The sequence below is a fragment of the Malania oleifera genome, chromosome 13 (genome assembly GCF_029873635.1).
Source record: "Malania oleifera isolate guangnan ecotype guangnan chromosome 13, ASM2987363v1, whole genome shotgun sequence".
Classification (NCBI taxonomy): Eukaryota; Viridiplantae; Streptophyta; class Magnoliopsida; order Santalales; family Ximeniaceae; genus Malania; species Malania oleifera.
Window position 1 is genome coordinate 74,602,707 of NC_080429.1, and position 15,872 is coordinate 74,618,578.

The following is a 15,872-nucleotide window of genomic DNA, read 5'->3' on the forward strand; positions in this document are numbered from 1 at the left end:
ACAAAGTTTCTTTGTTCTTAGGATTTTGGATAATACATTTTTCTTTCATAAAGATTATTTCGAACCCTTTGTCACTTAATTGACTAATACTTAAAAGGTTATGTTTTAATCCTTCTACTAATAACACATTATATATAGTGAGTGAAGGTTCTTTACCAATTTTTCTGATGCCAGTAATTTTACCTTTGGCATTGTCGCCGAAGGTGACATATCCCCCATCCTTTTGTTTTAATGTAGTGAACTTGGTATTGTCACCGGTCATGTGCCTTGAGCACCCGCTGTCCAAGTACCATTTATCTATTGACGTTGTTGTCCTAAAGCAAACCTACAATAAGGGATACTATGTGTTAGTTTTTGGAACCCAAATTCTTTTGACTTTCTTTGTTTTGTTGTTAGTTCCATTATTGGCTTTCCATTCTCCTTGAACTTTAACATACTTTCTTTTTAATGGGCAATTAAACATTACATGACCTTTAGTCTTGCACATATAGCAAGTGATGTGTTCATGTTTGTTGTTTGATGAAGTGCTAGCATAATACTTAGCTTCCTTAACAAAGTATCCCATGTATAGCTTTTTGTTTTTTTTATTTGCTTTACCGTTATAGCCTATTCCTTCTTTGTTCCCATGAAGCCTTTGTTGTCCAATCATCTTTTCAAAGTTTTCTTTTCCTTTGGTAAAGTTATAGATAATTTTTTCTTTATCCTCTACTGCCTTTTTGAGTTCATTTACTTCTAGATCCTTTTTATTCAAATTATCTTTATAAGTTTTGCCAAACTCTTGAGTTGTTATATTTATTTCTTCTTCCAACTTCTTAATACAAGAATTTTTTTTCTTCTTCAATAGCTTTGAATGATTCAAGTTACTTCACTAGTTCTTTATTTTGATCTTTCAAAGTTATATTTCTCTTAGAAATTTTTATGAATCTCTTGTGCAAAGAAAACAACTCAGCTTGCAATTCCTTATAGGAAGGCATGCTATCACATGACTCATCACACAACTCATTGTAAGATTTTGTAGAGGAATAGTAGGAGTTTAGTTTACCTCTTCTTCATTTGCCATGAAACATATGTTTGCCATCTCTTGTCCACTTGATTCATTTTCTGTCTCGCTGGAGCTTGAATCATCCCACGTAGCTTTCATAGCTTCCTTCTTTTTCTTCTTGTCTTTCTTGAGCAATGGACAGTCTGGTTTAATATGCCCTGGTTTCTTGCAGTGATAACATATTGGAGGTTCATTCTTACTTTTATTTTCCTTCCTACTTGTCTCTCCTTTTTCAGGTTTCTTTTTATTGAACTTCCTAGGAAATCTCTTATTTCTTCTATAAAACTTGCCTCTCTTAGTGATGAATGCTAATTCATCTTGATATAAGTCACTTGTCTCACTTTCCTCTTCCTAGACGCTTTCAGTGCAATAGATATTTTATGCTTTGGTTCAGGATTCCTTTCTTTAAAGGCCATTTCATAGGTAAGAAGTGAACCTCTGAGTTCATCTAAATAGGTAGTCTTAAGGTTTCTACCTTCAGTGATAACTGTAGCCTTTGGTTCCCATATTGAGGGAAGGCCTCTTAGGATTTTTCTGATCATTTCATAGGTAATATAAGTTTTCCCTAAGGCACTTAAGGAATTTATTATGTGGGTAAATCTGGTGTACATACTTGATATTATTTCATCAGAATTCATCTTGAATGGTTCATATTCGCTTGTTAACATGTCTATCCTATTATCTCTAACATCAATAGTTCCTTCATATGTCACTTCTAATTTGTCCCATATTTCTTTGGCCGTCTTGCATGCCATGACCCTATTAAATTCATTAGCATCTAAGGTACAGTATAAAGCATTTATAGCGCTTGAATTGATTTGAAGCATTTTATAGTCTAAATCAATCATATCCTTTTTTTTCTTTTGGAATCTGTTTTCCATCAACTATTTTAGTGGGAATAAGGTCTCCATCCATAACTACTTCCCATGCTTTCCAATCCATGTGTTGGAGATAGATTTGCATTCTCTTTTTCTAAAATGTATAATTATGCCCATAAAAAATTGGTGGACAGGTTGAGGATTGGCCTTCACCAAAGGGTTCTACTCCTATATTTGTCATTTGATCTTTTTATAGTTTCTTGTTAGGAATTACTATAACTAGGCTCTGATACCAATTGAAATTAGGAATAGCTTCCTAAGAGGGGGTGAATTGGATTTTTTTTTTTAAAAAAAATAGTCCATTTAGGATTAGTTCTTTTAAGTTGTAAATTTTAGAAACAATCACAATCAATCATAGCCAAATTAAACACTCAATTTATGTAACAATATATGTGAAAATTTGTTGCGCTCAATATAAGCCCTGTATCACAATTATTCTTCTTCCCAATGTTCAGTTTTTAAATAAACTTTCAGATTAATAGATCAAGGATAATCAACCAGCGTCGTCTCTTTCGGTTTTCGCAATCAATGCTGATTTATCCAAAACGAATACCTTCCGATCTATTTAACAACCAAACATTCAGAATTAAAATTTAAAGCAACCACATAGATTATATCCTTGAAAAATAAAGAGTAGAGTAGAGAAAGAAGAACATATGGATTTTTACAAGGTTCGGCTTCAACACAACCTACATCCTCGCCCTTGGAAAAACTGCCAAAGGATTCACTATTACCGTTCCTTTATCAGTCGGAACAAAATCAGTTACAATCACTCCTTGGGTAAGGCTAGAGCCCGCCTTCTCCAAACAATCTCCCCTTGTTTGGTCCAGGGATTCAATACTCAAATCGTCAACAAATCCTGTTACAAAGACAAAAAACAAGACGTACAAGAACTTGCTCCTCAAATAGCTGATTAGTACAAATTTGAAACACTTATGCACTTTAGTAAATTCAGAATATGAATTTCAGAATGAAGCTCTAAGAAACTTATCACCATGGGTATCTTTCAATGAAAGAATCAGCAACTTAATGATCAAACACAATGAGAGATTCAGCAAAAACTTCTCTTAATTTCGAGTAAGGATGAAAACAATTTGAAGCACCTTCAGATATTCATAATGAGAGAGAGAGTATGACAGCAGAATGTGATTTCTTAATGATCTTGGTGTAGAAATCAATGTGTTTATAGATGTAGAAAACCTTTTTGCTTATTCCCCAAGAATACTCAGTCTTGTTTCCATATATTAAACTTATTTGAGTTTCCAAATATTTGAATTTCAAAAATTATATCCGTTGGAAAACAGAAAAATACCGCGAGGCAGATGACTGTGAAGTCTTGGTAGTCGTCTGTCCATTTAATATAACTATAAAAATCATAGGCAAAAAGGTGGCAGTCGTTTGTCCCTTGAGTGGCTGTCGTCTGTCACTAGAATATGAGGTGACAGTCATTTGTCCATGTGTAAATTTAAATCTTTCAGTAACATAGAAGGTGGACAGTCGTCTGGTGAAATCTACATAGTCTTCTCACTTTTCACTGATAGTTGTCTGTCAGAGCCTTGACAGTCGTCTGTCAGCCTTCTATGTTTCAGTTTTAAGCCTTGTTAATTTAGCCAGTCGTCTGTCCACTTACAATTTTTTCTTTTCTAGTCAATTTTTGATTTCTCTCTCATTGTTGCTTAGAATATAGATTTGTTTTAACTTTAAAAACATGTTCCAAGTTTTTATCTTAAGGTCTCTAACTCTCTATGCCTAATGAGCTTCAAAATGAAAACTCCATACTTGAATAAACTTAAAGTACTTACAAAGACTTGTCCTAAGTACTCAAAAATTCTTCTTTGTTCTGAACTTTCTTTGTTGCTAGTCTCTGATCTCTCAGAATTGTCTGAGATTTCATCTCTTTAAACCCTCTTGATATTTATTCATTAATTCAGACTTTGAGCTCTCATGTTGATCATGCTCTTATGATCTTCAAACTTTGATCCATGCTACATGAGTATTTTCAATATGGATTTTTGAGAAAACACAACACTCAACCGAAGCATGTTAAGTCCTACTTGTTTGTTAGCATCAAAATGGAGTATTAAACCTTGTAAGGCCAACATCTTTTCTTCTAGACAATTCTTTGTACACTAGTCTCTGTTTTTGACTTGCTAGCCTAGAGGTGGCATCTAGTGGGGAGATAGAAACTTAGGTCTTGTAGTCTACTCAAGATGTGAAGACTGAGCCACCCTAGAAATAGACTTAGTTCATGGACTACTGATCGAGTTTAATTCCCATTGGTGGTGTGAGGACAATAAAAGAAGTGTAATAATTGTCCTAATTGACAATAAAAAGGTAGAAATTGAAGAATGAGCAGAAGAAAGAATAAGAAAAATAGAAATGCACGTGAAATGAAAGGTTAATACCTGCTCCATACAAAATACCATTAAAAGTCAAGGACACGACACATGTTCTCTACATATAAAGACTCTTCAACCGCTTAATGCCTCAGATGTATTCATGCCTAGTTTGTGAATAAGTTGATCTATGGTGGCCTTGGTTGAATATGGCGAGTGAGTGGAAAGATGCTAGGGTGAAGGACCCGACACCTCACAAAGTGGCTAGATCCTTTTCTGACTAATCCACTCCATACATTTAGCGTTTATTCCTTACAATATGTGGGATGTTTGATCGTGACACTCCTCTTCACATATGACGAGCGAACCCATTCCTTTTTACTATTTTTGAGGGTACATCAGTTAGGCTAAGTCAAAATGACCGTTTTGTAGGTGTCCACTGGTATCTTGGGTGTAACGAGTCATACACATTAGACATACCTCGAGATTTCGCTTGTTTATACTCTTATTTATATGACTACATTAACTCTAAATTGTATTTCTGGTTATCTGCATATGAGTATATTGTTCTTAACGACTATATAACGATAAGACTTGCATGAATGACTTACTTCAGAGTTGCGTGTATTATATATGATGAGCTTGTATGAAATTTGGTTATATTCTTGTATGTGAATTGGTATGGTTGGGTCCCATGTGCATTCATTTCATATTTGTTGGAATTAGTATTTGTGGGTACCGCCCTGGAATTCATTCACGTTATTTGTTAGAGACTAGCAAAACATTAGTTGGGGGGTATGATTACGCGCTTAAATTGCGTAATTAGGTATTTTAAATCGTGCATTAATGATTCTATTTTTAATTAAATGCTTAATTATGTTCAATATTTTAACATTGTGCTCTATTTATAATATTTGGGTTTTATTGCATAATTTCTGAATTTTTTTGGTATTTTATTGCAGGGTAAATTATGGACATTAAAGTCGATGGTACCTCGTGATTTGGGCATAATTCTCCCATTTGAACTCCAATCGAGTGATTCAAAATTTTGTGAAAAGCCGAGAGAGTGCCCCACAACTTTTGTGTTTCGAGCTTTGAGAGATGCGGGCTCTAGGACAGTCAAACTCGGGCATGTTCGCCAGGAAACAAAAAGAAGAAAAAAAAAAAGAAACAATTGTTTTTTTTGAGAGATGCATGCACGGGCATAATAAAGACTTAAACTTTAACACCAACATATTATAAAAAGCCAAGCTTTAAGCCTTATTCAAGTTAAATCTTAACACTAGCCTAGAATTTATGGAGTTTCAAACCATTGTTTTCAAGTACTTGTCTTGAATTTTTTTCACTGAAGATTCATTAAATTATGAAAATAGATGAGACTACAAGGAGTTTAGAGGCATACTTTTCCTTTCAAGCTTCTTTTTTTGCCTTAAATCCTTCAATGGAGTTGGCCACAAGATCTTGAACTTGAAGAAGTTCTTCCTCCATAGTGAATGTGTATGCCCTCCTTTTTCTCTTTCAATGAGTGTGACTCCCCCTTAAGTGAATGTATGTGTTTCCCCTTATGAGTGCCTCCTTAATTAAACGTATTTCCCCTTTCTTGCATGCTCCTTAGTTTCTTTTTATAAGCAAGGGACTAGGGTTTTAAGCCAAAACCTAAGCTTTCCCAAAATGCCCTCATAAGGGTTTTCTTTTGCTGAATCACTATTAAAATGGAATTAAAGTTAAAATTTGGTCAACTTAAACCAAAAAGCAATCCAATTTGGACTTTAGAATCTTATAAAAACATATCAACCACTTTTGAAATTCAAGTATTTGGGGTATAGAATTAACTCGAACAAAAGTGGGTAACAATAATGTCCATTAAATAAAAAATTAATTTTTGATGTTGTATTCTCGTCTAGTCAAGGTGCGGTTGCTTATGTGGCAAAGTATTGCTCAGGTAATCATATCCTCTCTACTTCAAAGGAAGTGGTTGTTGTAGATCCAACTCATGTTGTGAAGATCTTTGTTGATCTTCTGGCAACCAACTATGGGAATAAAGTATGTTGAGACAAAGTCATTGTTGAAAGAGATGCTTTTGTGGTTATAGAGGCTTTGTCAAAATTAGAAAAGGGGCATTGGCCTTTCAATGTTATTCTATTGGATATTTGGAAATCTCTCAATGATGTTACAACAATCAAATTTTTTGTGGCTCCCAAGTTTTGCTAACGAGGAGGTTCATGATCTTGCTCAAATGGCTTTTAGAAGAAGGGACCTTGCCATGAGTTAGATTTCTTCAATCCATATTTTTTGTTGTTCCTATCCTTGGTTGTTTTTGTGTTGTTTTTGGGTTTGTTTACGTGGCAAAAAATGAAAGTCTTTGATCTTCAATCTCCCTAAAGACATCTTCGGATTCAAGGACTCAAGAAGTGTGTTCCTAAACATGACAATGGTGGATCTTCCAAGCGATAAATTTGATGATATATTGAAGATATAATTGTTTCGATCTTTTGTCTCCCTAAAGAGATTTATTGATTTAAGAGCTTGAAAAGCAAGTTTCCGATAGAGACAGTGGTGCAATCTCCTAAACAACCAATTTGACAATATGCAAAGATGTAATTGTCTTGATCTTCAATCTCTCTAAAAAAGACTTCTGATTTAGGACTCGAGAAGGGTATTCTCCAATATGGTGGTAGTGATGATCGATGGAATATGAATTTGTGTTTGATCTTCAAAAGCGTGAGCTTGATCATGAAGACTTGTTGTTTCAAAATGAAAAGTAGATTATTGAAGAATAGTTTGGACTTATTGTTCTTCAATCATGTGTCGATTTTCATTATGTAAGTCGATTTGATTTTGAGAAGGTGTCGAATAGCGGAGGCTTGAATTTTCTCCATTAGTGGATGTTGGTTCATTGGTGGGAGACCCTCTTTTAAAAGTAAAGAAGATTATTTATAAAAGGATTAGAGTTAAGTGAACTCCTAGGGACTCCTAATATTTTGACACATGCCCCAGTGTAGGGCATAGATTTATAGGTTGGTTAAACTTATTTAATTATTTAAAATCATATTTTGATATTGAGTCAAAAACCGATCTTTCTCAATAAAATCCAATAAAAAAATTCTATTAATTGTGCTCATTAAAATAATTAGTCAAATAAATTTTTACTTTGACTAATTAAGCTAATGATAGGCATTAATGAGTTTTTAATGCCTATGCACATGAATAACGAATGCATTTATTATACTTATTTTTCTTAAAAATATATTATATTTTTTTAAGTTATTTTAGGAACTTTATTTGTAACTACTCTAAACACCCTTCAACTACATATGCATGCAATATCAAAAATATTTATTGTAAATTTTTTTTAACAATTGCAATTGTTACATTCAATATCTCCACATAGAAGTACCAATTACAACACAATTTGATATGGTAGTTTTTCCTTTTGTCATTTGTAAAATCAAGAACTTTGAAATCTATCAATACGATGTATAAACAATTATGTTTATATAAACTAGTTATTGACAAGCACAATATGCGTGCTCCATGACTTTTGAATGATGATTGTAATAAAATAAACTAATTAATAAATAGGCCTCTAAAAATCATATATATTAAGAAAAATATTATTTTATGATAGTTATGGGTGATTATTGGGTATTTTTGAGATATTCATGGATAGTGATAGACACTTGTTTAAAAAAAATTTGTCTAATTATAGAGATGCTTTGGAAATGTTAAGTCAAGAAAAGGGAGTGTACTTTCTAATAGTAGAGATATCAAATATCTCTCAAAAGTAGAAGATCATTTTTTTTTTTTTTAAGAAGGGCGGTACCTCAGTTTATTTATTGATAAACCCTCACTTTTGGCGGAGGAATACCGTAGTTATAAGATAATCAAAGGGAGAAATAAAAGACAAAACTTTAAGGCCTCTCAAATAACAAAACAAAATAAGGACCTACAAAACAAATATCACATAACAAAACAAATAGAAGATAAACAACATAAAGCATAGACCAAAACCAACAGAAAATCAGCTAAACATACCTCATATAAGCCGTACTCATCTTCTCCAATTTATACAACTCATTGATAACTCTAGGGAGTTGACTACTATTTATAAACAACATATTCCTCCCCCTAGCACCTTGACGAGCCAAGGCATCTGCCACTTTATTTCCTTCTCTATACCAATGCTTTATCGAAAAGTCTACTCCCTCCAATAAACCAATCAGCTGCTCCCAAAAATCTCATAAATACCACAAAGAGCACCTACTTGATCTTATCCAAGTATTGATTAAGCCCAAAGAATAACGCGGTAGTTGTAACACAGTTTTGAGGTGTCGATTCCACAGAGAGACAAAGTAAAATAATAGCAGAAGGAACAAAGAAACTAAAGAAAAATATTAAATGATTAATGGTGAACAAAGATTAATTTTATATGCAAATCAAAGTGAAGCAAAGTGACTAACGAGAAAAATACCCAAATTTGACGAACGGTAAAGCGTCGGGAATCCCTAACACAAATCCGGTATTTTAATTATGCTTAATTCATTGAATAACTCAATTAGGAACTCAATTCCCAAAATTCTCAATTGGAAGGTATAGATTTATAAACCAAAATTAAACCAAATGTAACCCTTTCAAAAATCATTAACCACTTTTAGAAAACGTAAATTATTATCCCTATTGAGAAAATTCAACGACGACAATATACTTAGGGAGCGATATTACACTAAAGAAGTAAATCAATATAGATAAATAATTGATTCAAACATAATCAAAGAACGAATCCATTCAATAGAAAAAGCATGACTGAATTCATAAACAGAATAAATTCTATGATTATTCAGAGAAGAAAACATCAACAATGAATTGAGAATGATAAAACAAAGGAAATTAGTAATTGAAAATCAAATACATAACTTAAAAATAAATTGAAAATATCATCTAGTGTGCAAGTTCATCCCTTTCCCTACTTGAGAATTTAGTTCTCCATACTAAGATGAAAAACAAATAAATTCCAGAGAAAAACTTAAAGTCTCCCGTCTTCCCTTTCTTTACCAAAAAGTTTAGCTCATATATGTCCCTCCACAAAACCCTAGAAACGGAATAATAAAAAAAAATTAAAAAATATCATCTGATTTCCAGGCTTGGATTGCAGCCCACTTTTGACCCAGTAAACGTTTGGATTAGAGAAATACTATCTCATGAATTGTAACTCTTTTCGTAAGCTTTCCAACGCCACTTGAATCACGTCAATCTAATATCATATGAGAGAGTTATGATTAAAATATAGAAATATGCCCAGACTAGTGAATTTCGGACTTTAACTTCTTGTAATTTTCTTTTGAGATTTTTTTTTTTTTCCTTGATCCAAATTACTCTCAAAACCCATGAGAGTCCTCCTTTGAATTTGACTGAACTTTAACTTGCTCTTTTATAAACTCTGAAATTAAACATAAAAATCAGCTTAGGAGTATCCCAAAGTAAATAAAAACTCAATTCAAGAATACACATTAATTCCAATTATTTTCATTCACATTTTAGCATTTTAGTCCAATAATAGGGTATTTAGATAGCACTTTGGTACACTCATCAAGTATATATAATTATTATTATGTTTAATTCATTTTTCAAAATACTAATGTTTTTAGTGTCTAATTTTTTAATATTAAATTTGAATTTGCGCAATAACAAAATTATTTTTAAGATTCCACACAAATCAAAACAGAGAAAACCCGGCCAAAGCCAATGCTCCAAATACAGTCCAAGTGATCCCAACTCATAGTAATGCCACGTTTCCATGCAGGCTTTTTCTATCCAATTCTGTGAGAATTGAAATCTTCCTCCGCTCTTAACGGGCTTCTCACTTGACAGAACATTCCCCACGGCAAGAGCAGGCCAGAAGATAAGGCAAAAACTGGGCAAGTGTCGAGAGAGAGAGGGAGAGAATCTACAGGCATAGAAATGACGGAGCTTTCAGAGACCTACGCGTGCGTCCCCTCCGCGGAACGAGGCCGAGGGATCCTGATCTCCGGCGACCCTAAGTCCAACTCCATCCTCTACTGCAATGGCAGATCCGTCATCATCCGCTACCTTGACCGCCCTCTCGAAGTCTCCGTCTACGGTGAGCATGCCTACCAGGCCACAGTCGCTCGCTTCTCCCCCAACGGCGAGTGGATCGCATCCGCCGACGTGTCTGGGACCGTCAGGATCTGGGGGACCCACAACGACCACGTTCTCAAAAAGGAATTCAGGGTCTTGTCTGGCCGGATCGATGATCTGCAATGGTCACCCGACGGGATGAGGATCGTGGCATCCGGTGATGGGAAGGGCAAGTCATTGGTTCGTGCGTTCATGTGAGGTTTCGATACTTGATTTGGATTGTTTTGTGCTTGATTGTGTTCAGTTTTGTTGGTGATCATTGTCAAGCATACATTTGATGTTGTTAGGATGTTGTTGTCGATAACTGTTTCATGTTTTCAAAAACGAAGGAACGAAATTGGCATAGAAATGCACTTGGCTAAGCTTTGTGAAGACGTCCTCCTAGATTTTTTCTTTTCCCAAACAAGCCATTTCAGAATGATAAAATGTCGCTTTCTGCATTTTGAGCAATGCGAACACCAGAACTTTAAAATGACCCAAGAAGGCAACTTCTCTGTTTTTCAGTCTTGAAAATGAATAGAATTTCTAAAGAAACATTTCTTAATGTTATTACTAACTGAACCTTAATTCCTTATAACCTCGATAAATTTTTCATGCCACCTGCTTTTCACTTAGCAGGTCAGAGGGTTTTTTAATCTTCACAAATGTAGCTCTTATTAGAGACATAACTGTTCTATCTGAAAGACTAACATCCCCTCAAAGATTAAGGCTTTTATTTGGTTGATTGCTCGGAGTTAAACACTAACAATCTTTTTAGGTTTTATCTTCGGAAGTTTGTTCTCTTTGCTTTCGTAGTTCAGAATATGTCTCTCATTTGTTCCTTCATTGCTCCTCTTTGTGGAGGGTGTAGAATAATCTTTGTGGCTTATTTGGTAAGAGTTGGGCACGTCTGGACTCTGGAGTTGAGGGAGGATTTTTTTGCCATATCATTTTAGGGTTTTTGGAGGGGTAAAGATACATCGACATTGCGGAGATGTTTAATTTTTGCAGTTTTAGTGGTTTTGATTGAAGCAAAATGCTCAAATTTTTATAAGAAAGATGATATCTTGGACTATGCTTTGGATAGGATTCAGTATCTGTCCTCATGGGCTTTTGCAGCAGGATGTTTCAAAGGAGTTTCTTTTCCATTTTACAGCTTGAGTGGCTGGCTGAGGTCTTTTGATTTTTTCGTGTTTTTGTTCTTGTATCGTTTAAGGACAGTTTCTTATGCTCCTTATTATACTTCTTGTTCTCCTTAATAAAATCTCTTTTTGTTCGATTAAAAATATGAGTTCAACAAAAATGCAATTAGCAGTATAAGAGTGGTCAATCAGGCAGGCTTTAATTTATCTTGGTTGATCTGAGAAATTGAAAGACCTCAAATCAGATCTACCACGAGGTTGTAAGCTCTGATTTGAGTAGAGTTGGACCTGCAGTCTCAAACTATGAAAATGTACTAGTATCATGTAAAGTTGTAAACAATAATTATGGAAGAATGAGAGGATGTACGAAAAGGTGAATGAGTTGGTTGGGTATGAAATGGTGGGTCATCCGAATCCTTTCATTGCAACTAATTTATCATAGTGCTGGTGATTATTCAGGAAGGTTTTCCACTGGGCCGTGAAAGCAGATAGGAAATTAATCAATTTTGATTGGGGTAGGGGATGGAATTAGGCAAATATGCATCAATGAACAGTCTGCAAGGTTTTCTTAATCGGTTGTCTTGTTTTGTCGTGACTTAAGATGGGCTTAGGAGCAATTTCATTTGTTTTGGACAACAAATTCAAATATCCATGGGTTAAAAATTGCAGAACTGATGGGGGATTGATTCTTTTTTGGGATTGGATTTAGTATCTGGCCTCCTTTTGGGCTTTTGCTGCTGGATGTTTCAAAGGGGTTTCCTTTTCCAATTTACAGCATGAGTGACTGGCTGAGATCTTTCGATTTCTTTTGATTTTTTCGTTTTTATGTTCTTGTATCTTTTAAGGAGAATTTCTTATGCTCCTTGCTGTGCTTCTTGTTCTCCTCAATAAAATCTCTTCTTGTTCGGTTAAAAATATGAGTTGAAGAAAAGTGCAATTAGCGGCATAAGAGTAGTAAACCAGGCAGGCTCTAATTTATCTTGGCTGATCTGATAAATTGAAAGAACTCAAATCAGATCTATTAAGAGGTTGTAAGCTCTAATTTGAACAGAGTTGGACCTGCAGTCTCAAACAATGAAAATATACTAGTATAATGTAAAGTTGTAAACAATAATTATGGAAGAATGAGAGGATGAACAAAAAGCTGGATGAGTTAGTCGTGGATGAAATGGTGGGTCATCAGAATCCTTTCGTTGCAACTAATTTATTATAGTGCTGGTGATTATTCAGGATGGTTTTCCACTGAGCCATGAAAGCAGATGGGAAATTAATCAATTTTCATTGGAGTCCCTGGTGGGAATTAGGAAAATATGCATCAAAGAATAGTCTGCAAGGTTTTCTTAATCGGTTGTTTTGGACAACAAAATCAAATATCCATGGGTCAAAAAATGCAGAACTGATGGGGAATGATTCTTTTTAGGTTTTTATCTAATGCTTGGGTTCTTCGATTCTTCGCCTTTCCATGGAGGTGTTAACAGGTGGAAGAAGTCCATTGTTGAAAACTCCAGATGGGCAAGAGGCAGAAGAAAGGTGGAATTTGTACAAAGCAATTGTGAGGCAGACGTTTGGGATCTCAAGGGCCGAGGAGAAGTCAATGCACAAGGGAAGCAGGGAGGAAATGCCTGGTGTGCAAGGACTGTGTGATGTAGGACGGATAAGAAACAGAAGTAAAGATACATAGAATGAAGAAGACAAAACAATAAGTTAGAAGAAGGGAGAAGAAAAGAAAACAGCAGGACAGAGTTATAGACACAATAGAGGAGAAAGTCAGAAGCAGAAGGGGAAAGAAACGGAAAGAGGAGTTAGAAACAGAACAGAAAAGAGGTGAGAAGAATCAAGAAAGAAAAGGGAGGAGGAGGGAGGAAGGAGAAGAAGAAGAAAGAAGGAGACGAGGGGGAGGACTACACAAGAGAAAATTGGAATATAATTCAAATTAATGGCTAACTAATAAATTACGACAGAGTATTTATACATCTAACAACAACTGAATCAAATACTTACATAATAACACTAAGCAGATAATTACAAATTAACCCATTCAAATTGATAACTAACTAATACATTACAAACAAAGTATTTATGCATCCAACAATACAACTGATACTTAAAATATACAAAATAACTCTAAATTAATTAAACTTCTAAAATAATCAGAATTCTTCCTAAACTGAAATAAAATTCTAGCTACAATAAAGGCAACCTTTGAATTCACAGTTGGAGGATAGCAACCCCTTCAAAGGTTGCTTTTTTGTTTGGGAGTCCACACCTGGAAATGTTTTAACGCTTGACAATCTACAGAAAAGAGGACAGCAGCCCCTTCAAATAAGTTTTTCTTTGTATGGCTGATGCAGAATCAATCAACTACATTCTTCTCCACTGCCCCTGGACAAGAAACTTGTGGAATTTGGTTTTCCTTGACTGCACAGCAGTGGGTTATGGCAAATTCAGTTGGAGGGGAGATTTGGGCTTGGAAAGGCATTAGAGCCACCAAGGAGAAGCAAAAGGCCTTGAACCTCATTCCCCTTGTCATCTTTTGGTGTGTTTGGAAAGAAAGAAATAAGAGCGCCTTCAAAGATACAATTACTCTGCTTCAGATTTGCAAAAGCAGTGGATTGCTGTTGTTTCCAGCTGGTTTAGTGGGCAAATTGTTAATGATCATAGTGTAATCCTTGATGTTTCTGACACTCTACAGAGTGGTTGATGTTTTGTACCACAGGTTGGCATCCCCTAGATGCTTGAAAAAACAAAGGGTCGTCCCCGGGCCATAAGGCTCCCCGCTTTGCGTGGGTAAGGAGAGGGTTGTCACAGTGTATGCAGCCTTACCCCTAATTTTATGCAGAGAGGTTGTTTCCTTGGACTCGAATCCATGACCAACCGGTCACAAAGGAGCAACCTTACCATTGATCCATGGCTCGCCCTCTTACTGATCCAGAAAAAAAAAATTGAAAGTTCTTCATTGGTGATTTGGTGGTCCTCCATCAAACACCCCTTGTTAGAGAAAACTCGACCACAAGTTCTAAAATGTTGTAGTAGCTCTAACTAGGTGTGAAATTGGTTCACTGTGGTTCAGTTATGCTGCAAACCGAAAAGTGCAATTTTTATGGAGGAGAAACGAAACTGAAACCGAATCGAACTTGCTATTCCTTGGAGAACTGAACCTTGAGCAGTTCGGTTACAGTTTTCTTGGTTTTAAACCGATTTTTTTAATGTTTAATGATTTTTTTTGCACAAAGGTTGTTGAGAACCTATTGGACCTTTTGATTTTCCATAATGTTTCATAATTTTAACAAAATTGAACCTGCTAGATAGTTTAGACCATTGAGAACCTACAGGTCCTGCTGGACCTTTTGAGAACGTATGGATTGTGGAGAACTAATTAAGAACCTGCTGGTCCTACTGAACCTTTTAAATAATAATTGATATAGAGATTTTTGTTCCTAGTTCCTATTAGCTTTTCTATCGATCACTTTTATTTCTCTTAGGCTCCTACAAACCATCATAGTGCAAATTACAGATCAATTAACCACAATGCTCCAATCCTTGGAACTTCAATAATTAAGCAAGCAAATTCTTGGGCACTTTTATAGTTATGTCTTCTTGTCCCAAATTTCCTGGAATAAACAAACATCCCAAATAAACAAGAAAATATGAAATATCCCAAATTGCAAAAAAAAAAAAAGAACACACACACACACAAATTGTTCACCAAAAAATACAATCAATGTTTAGAACTTTCAAAGAATTGAAGTCATCCACATTCTTCAATATTCAAAATTGTAGCTTAAATTCACCGATCTCCATACAAGCATCATTCATTCTTCCTAATAAAATAAAGCAAATGAAAGTATAACAAAATAAACTAAAATTGATAATCAATGTTCATAAAAGAAATGAATACATGATCTTACCAACAAATCATTAGTGATGTCAATACTAGAAGAATTTATGCCAAATTTATTAAATTCTAAAATGAATTAAAAAGAAAAAGTAATAAATTAGAGAAAAAGAAATACAAGACAATAATTAGAATAAAACAATTAGGAAATGTAAAAAAGATAAACACTAAGAAATTATCTTTACCTTTTTCAAGTTTGTCAAGTCCTTCGAGACTTTCTTCATAGTTAACTGGTAGTGGTAAATTCCGCAACCAATCTTGAGAATGTATAAGAGCCTCCACAATCTTAGGAGTCAATGATGTCTTGAAAGAATCAAGAACATGACCTCCGTGCTAAATGTAGACTCAGTGGCAACAGTAGATGCGGGGACAACCAAAACATCACGTGCAACTTGTGAAAGGATAGGAGATCTCGGATTATTTATCTTCCACCATCCTAAAATG

General features: G+C 34.8%; 1 protein-coding gene across 1 annotated transcript in view; it reads left to right on the forward strand.

Moving 5' to 3' along the window:
• Positions 1-9,954: 9,954 nt before the first annotated feature.
• The window catches only part of LOC131146314 (actin-interacting protein 1-2), a 29,574-nt gene continuing 23,656 nt past the window's right edge, over positions 9,955-15,872 (forward strand). Inside the window, exon 1 of the mRNA XM_058095846.1 lies at positions 9,955-10,606. Coding sequence (XP_057951829.1) covers positions 10,215-10,606 — 392 coding nt within the window. The 5' untranslated portion in view covers positions 9,955-10,214. The remainder of the gene's footprint in view (positions 10,607-15,872) is intronic.